The sequence below is a fragment of the Grammomys surdaster genome, unplaced genomic scaffold (genome assembly GCF_004785775.1).
Source record: "Grammomys surdaster isolate TR1022 unplaced genomic scaffold, NIH_TR_1.0 458, whole genome shotgun sequence".
NCBI classification, from domain to species: domain Eukaryota; kingdom Metazoa; phylum Chordata; class Mammalia; order Rodentia; family Muridae; genus Grammomys; species Grammomys surdaster.
In genome coordinates, this window is record NW_021604877.1 from 839010 (window position 1) to 845009 (window position 6000).

General features: G+C 46.1%; 1 protein-coding gene across 1 annotated transcript in view; it reads right to left on the minus strand.

The window, feature by feature from the left end:
- Clpb (ClpB homolog, mitochondrial AAA ATPase chaperonin) overlaps positions 1 to 6000 on the minus strand; it is a 124035-nt gene that overhangs the window by 63096 nt on the left and 54939 nt on the right. Inside the window, exon 5 of the mRNA XM_028781529.1 lies at positions 2667 to 2795. Coding sequence (XP_028637362.1) covers positions 2667 to 2795 — 129 coding nt within the window. The remainder of the gene's footprint in view (positions 1 to 2666; positions 2796 to 6000) is intronic.

Genomic DNA, 6000 nt, shown 5'->3' on the forward strand with positions numbered 1-6000 from the left:
TTATTCTTGTGAAAGTATCACGTGACACATAAAACAACAAAGACTAAGAGAGCTAGGATAACCTGTCCAAGGTAACCTGGTTAGCTTATGGGAGACTGGGATTCCAACCCTGGCTAGTTGACTCTGAAGCCTGGGCTCTTTTCTATTACTCCATGCTGCCTCCTACAGGCTGGAGGGTGTCCACATCATCAGCTTGATGTTGCCTGAGCCTCTTTACAACTCAAATAGAGAGCATGAGATACTGCTCCCTCTACCTCTAACCCACAGACCCAGGAACCTAAACCTCTGTAAACTTTGTGAGCAGACAGTTTTTGTGCCTAGGCCTGCCTTGGGTGTTGCTACGGCAAAGCTGGTGGCCAGAACACTCTGATAAAGTTGATGGGTAGGAAGGCAGACCCTTTGGAAAAGGTCAGCAGAGGTCAAAGACTTTGGAAACGTTACTGACAACAGCCCCTAGGACAAGGATCGTGCCTCTCGGTTGGCTGGTCACATACACTAGTAGACTAAGGGAGGCCCAAAAGGGGAGAGGGGTCAGAAGTTGGCAGGCCTGCAGGCCACGAGTGACAACAACTTGTTCAGGCCCTCGAGGCTGGGAAACCAGGGTATAAATGGATGACTACTAAAAAGGCAGGTGGAAGAAACGCAAAGGTGGGGGTTTAGGGCATCCGTTCCAAGTCATCGGACAGGAAAGCATGTCCCTGGAAAAGCTCAAAGGGCTAGCCTTGGCCTGGGGGCCTGAGGGTGGAGGGAATCTCATAAAAGGCCCTTGCTTCTTCATTTTAAAGGTGTTCGATCTGGAAGAGGGGCATGGAGGGTTTCTTGTAGAGTGAACTCTTTCTGTTTGGTGGTGGTGGTGGTGGTAGGGAAGCAGGAATATGAACTAGGAGAAAATGACTAGGCACATTGATTTTAAGGCATGGCAGAGGGAAACCCCACAGTACATGCTCTGAGCTAAGGTTCAAATGTCTTGCCAGAGAGCTTCCAAAGGACAGAGTTGAAAGCAGTCTGCGGGGGTGGGGGTGGGGTAGGGGGTGTTTTTGAAGTGTATGCTTCTGGGAGCCCTGAGTCCTTATAGACACCCAGTACCAGTCACCCAGATACAGTCACCAAACCACAGGGTAGTTGAGAGTACAGGCAAGATCCATCTATGAAACCAGTGTGCCTATGGCTGACAAGTAACAAGACTGAGTTCCTGAGAAGTATCCCTAGCCTGAGGACATCACATATGCTGGAAGATAATTAGGATGCCTGTCCTGGAAGGCAAAGGCTGTGGGACAGAACAAACTTCACAGGCTGATGTTGGAAAATGGTTAGGTGGCAAAAACAGTCAGTTAGCAGAAGTTACACAGTGATCACAGCTTATTAAACAGGTGTTCCCATCAGTCACTGTGAAGCAAAGTGGGACTACCTGGACAAAGAGTCGGATGATCACTAGTCTTGGAGAGATAAGACACTCATTTGAGTGATGCAGAGGCCCTGGAAAGAACCTTCTAGTTCTTTCAGATCAAATGAAAGAGAATGAACTGTACCCCTAGGTTCCAGCCTCAAGAATGGGCCCCTGACCTTCAAAAAGCATCAGCCAACAAGTAAACAGGTGTTCTTCTGCTGTTATCCCTGGGATCTGGGTCTCCCACATGCTGGCTCTACTCAGGCTGATGGGGATAAGGGGAACTAAGAAGGAAATGGCTGTCTGAAGGTGCTTGGCAGTGAACTGTGTGGCAGACTTGGATAGGACCAGGTCAGCCGAAGTCTGGTGCATATTATCTCTGTAACGACACTGGCATTCCTGAAAGGGAGGACACTCATCACTCAGCAAATATTTATAGAATATTTACTATGTGCCGAAAACCATGCAGGGACTAGGGAATCAGTCAGTGTGGTCTGCAATCTCAGAGGGCCAGTCAGATGAGAAGCCTCCCACTTTGTTACTGTTGGTTCTGTGTTGTTTTGTTTTGGTTTTTTTGGAGACAGGGTTTCAGTTATGTAGCTCAGGTTGCCCTGGAATTCACTCTGAAGTCCAGGCTGTCCTCAAACGTAACTTTGTATCCCAGCCACCTTGAGTCCAAGTATGGATGTGAACAGGACACCATGGCTCAGAGTAATGTTGAGGCATAGTGACATTGGACCAGGTCCAAGATCCAGGAGAACAACTCTATAACTATAACGGGTTAGCAGGGCTTCACATGACTTCCCTTGCTCTCCTGGTCCTGTTCTGGAGGTCACAGGAGAAAGAGAGAAGAGCCATCCATCAATCAAGAAAACTCTCACATTGGGGCTGAAGAAATGGGGCTAAGCAATTAAGGTTCCTGTTCTGCCAGAAGACTCATGTTCAGTTCCCAACAACCATGTCGCTTCTGTAACTCCAGCTCTAGAAAGACCAGATGCATCTCACCTCCAAGGACACCTGCGCACGCTGAGGTGTACATATCTACTTCACCGAATACTTTTTTAAAAAATGTTTAAAAACTTCCCCGTTTATTGCAGACAGAGTAGACACTGTCCCAGTCCCCTCTTCCCCCAGGTCAAGAACATACACCAGCCACCAGAGGACAAATCACACACTGACACTTGATCTTGGGAAACGATCACTCTTTTAACTACAGGAAAGTAACAGAGTGCTAGAGGTGTGGCACACTCTCCTGCCAGCCACCACCCACAGCTCTCACCTCCATCCAGCAGCTCCTTGACGATGCTGTAGTCATCGGCCAGGACAGCATAGTGCAGGGCGGTGCAGCCTTTGAAGCTAGCACGGTGGTTCAGTCGGTTGTTGAAGTCATCCTCTCGAGTGACTAGGACTGAGGAACAAAAAAATCCAACCCTCCATTAGTAACAGATCAGTCTGTGCATGCTCAGGGTTCCCCTTTCTACTTTCCTTACCCATCTCCCTTTAGATTGTGTGTGAGTCTTGACAGGGCCTCACTATGTGATCCTCCTGCATCTACCTCCCATGTGCTGAGATTCCAGGTGTGAGCCACTCCTTCCAGTCTCATATATTTTCTTTTGATTTTTTTTTAATGTTTTTGAGGTCAGGTTTTTCTCTATATACCTCAGGCTGGTCTGAAACTCACAGTGGTCTACTTGCTTCAACTGCCTAGATTCTTTAACATTTTAATTTATCTATGTAATTCTAAACATTAAGTAGCACCTATACAGTGTCCCTGGCCATCTGGGCTGGGCAAGAGGAGGTAAAACAGTCTGGTTTGTTTTATGAGTGTTGATTGACATGTAGGAGTCATTTTGGGGACATGAAGTGAATCAGTATCGTCTCTGACCTAATCTGACAAAAGGACAGATAATATGTAGATGTTTAGTGTGTGCAGATAAAGTCTGCATTGGGATGAATTAGGATGACACAGAGCCAGGGGACAGGTGAGCTCAGCTTGAGCATGGAGAAAAGGTTCATGGAACACTGGGCAACTCAAAGGATGAGGAGTGTAGGTGAGAAGGAGGTGAAGGTAGGAAGTAGACCAGGGGGGTGAGGGTGGGACCAGAGGCTGTCTGTGCAGAAGCCACATACCTTTGCTGTTTACAATTTGGTACATGACTTAAAGCTTAAAATCTGATTTACAAAATCAAACCAAAATTGAAACTACAGCAGAGTACAAAGAAGAAAAAGGAGCCAATACCTCAGCAACCTGAGAAGGCACATTTAACATTTCAGTCTAGCTCTTCGGAGACTGTATTATCGGGCCTGTGTGTGTACATTCCCTACGAAGTTGGAATTTACTGTATCTGTAATTTGCTTTTTGGTGGCGCCAAGTACTGAGCCCGTTGTTGAACACATCTTTGTGCATGACAGACGAGAGCTCTATTGCTGAGCTCCCTTCGATCTCCTGCAATCTCATAGGTTTTTGGTGTAGCTCTGGCTGTACTGGAACTTGCTCTTCCCACCTCTCTCTCCTCAAGTGCTGTATCACCGCTGCCCAGGGCCATCTGATTTTTTCACTCTTAAAAACATTTTCTGAAAGGTAAAGATAGACAAACCTTGTGCAAACCCCCAGGCTCTCTTCCAGGTCATTAAAAACAAGCAAACAAACAAACAAACCTGAGATTGTTACATTTTTCAAGTCCTCTGGGTTGGTGGACAGACACACATCTGTTTACCAGACTGGTCCTGGTTTATGCTGTTGCCCAGACACTTTTAGACCAGCTAATAAACTAGAAGGTTCTACCCCCCTGAAAAGGAAGGCCCCACAGAGCAGATTCTAGCCTGCTTTTGTTTCCCTCATGCTGGAAGCTAACTCAGAAACCAATTTTCTCTAATGTTAACTCTTGAGCTGAGTTTGTTTGGGGCAGAATCTACCTCCCTGTGTCATGTCTCTCCTGTGCCCTGGCACTAACCCTGTAAAGGGCAGGCTCTTTCAGCCTCTTGAGGTACAAAAGAATGTGGACAAAAAAAGGTGTGACCTTGCCTAGATAGAAGCACAAGGCAGGTAATTCCTAAGCCATTCTTTCTGAGTGCTTTCAGAATGAACTGATAGACACTATATAAATAAAGTTCGAAAAGCCATAAGGCTGTTCAGAAGTCATATTCCAGTTCCACTTTTTAAGAAGAGAACACGAAAGCTCAGCTCACTTGGCTAGTTAAGTGGTTGTGTAAGCCGTGTGGGAGGCTAAGGTAGAAGGTCTGCTGGAGCCTAGTAGTCAGGCTCACCTCAGCACCAGGTGAGTTCTTGCTCTGTGCCAATGAAAGAATCAAGCACGGAGAAAGAAGCAGAGTGTGGATGCTGTGGTACCAGCCTTAGCTCCTTGCATTCTCTTCTTTTCTTTCTCAGACAATGCTGTAAGACATTCAGTGGAACCTAGCTATACCATGTGACAGACAGCCTGAGCTATGTAGCCAGCACCCTAACAAGCTTGCCTGGGTGGAAGCATTTCAAATCTCTGGCCAAGATGAAGGTGGCAGAGCTCAGAGCTGGAGACCAGACCACACTGCTTGCCCTGGAGTGTTATGTGACTTTTTCTTGGGTATCAAGAACAGTAAGAAAATTTCTGAGCAGCAAAAATTAAATGGGCCTCTGGGCACATCTGAGGGGGAGTATCTAGATTAGCCTAGTCTCTGGACACATGAAGGGTATTATATATATTAATTGGCCTGGGCACATTTGAGGGAGTACCTGGATTAGCCTGGCCTCTGGGCACATATGGCTGGGGGTTATCTAGACTAGCATGGCCTCTGGGTGAGTGTAATGGTTATCTATACTTTTCCTGTACAAGCTCTTTAAGAACTCAGAGTGACCAACCCTTAGTCACAGTCACTCTGTTGTATCCTCTCATACTGGGAATCGTGTTTCTAGCCCATTGCAGATTAGTAGAAGGAAATTAGGCTGGGGAGGACAATTCAGAGCCAAGCAGATTGATCACAATCAAACACTAGCCAGGCAGGGAGGGAAAAGAACAGGACAATGAAAAGCTGAAAAAGGATTCCAAGCACAGCACCTCAAAAGGCCCTAAGGGCATCTCTCAACTGCCACACAGGACATTAACTGCTGGATGTAATGATAAACTGGAAGAAAAGTGATAGTTGGCTCAAGAAAGCAAGAAGGGTGTAATCCATTTTACAAAGAAAGCCTATCATTCTTTCAACAAACAAGTGTAATGAGCACCAGCCCACAGTGGTAGATATAATAATGAATGAATAGAGCCATTTTGAACTTTAAGAATTAACTGTCTGATTCGAGAATCAAACCAATACTGTGCTTTCACAAGTGTGCTGACAAGGCTATGCATACAGGGGGCTTACCACAAAAAGCAGGTGATTTCATGGAAAACAGACAGGGCTACTTCAAGTAAATGTCAGCATAGGACCAGTACCATAGCCCAGTGACAAGCACTATTCATGCAGTGTCCTGCTCGCTGAGGTCTCACCTCTCTTTCTGAAAGTACTCTTGTACCAGCTGGAACACCACCCAACCCTTACCTCACCTGGCTGGCTAGTTCCTTTCTACGCCTCTTTGTTTTTTTTTTTTTTTTTTTTTTTTTTTTTTTTTTCGAGACAGG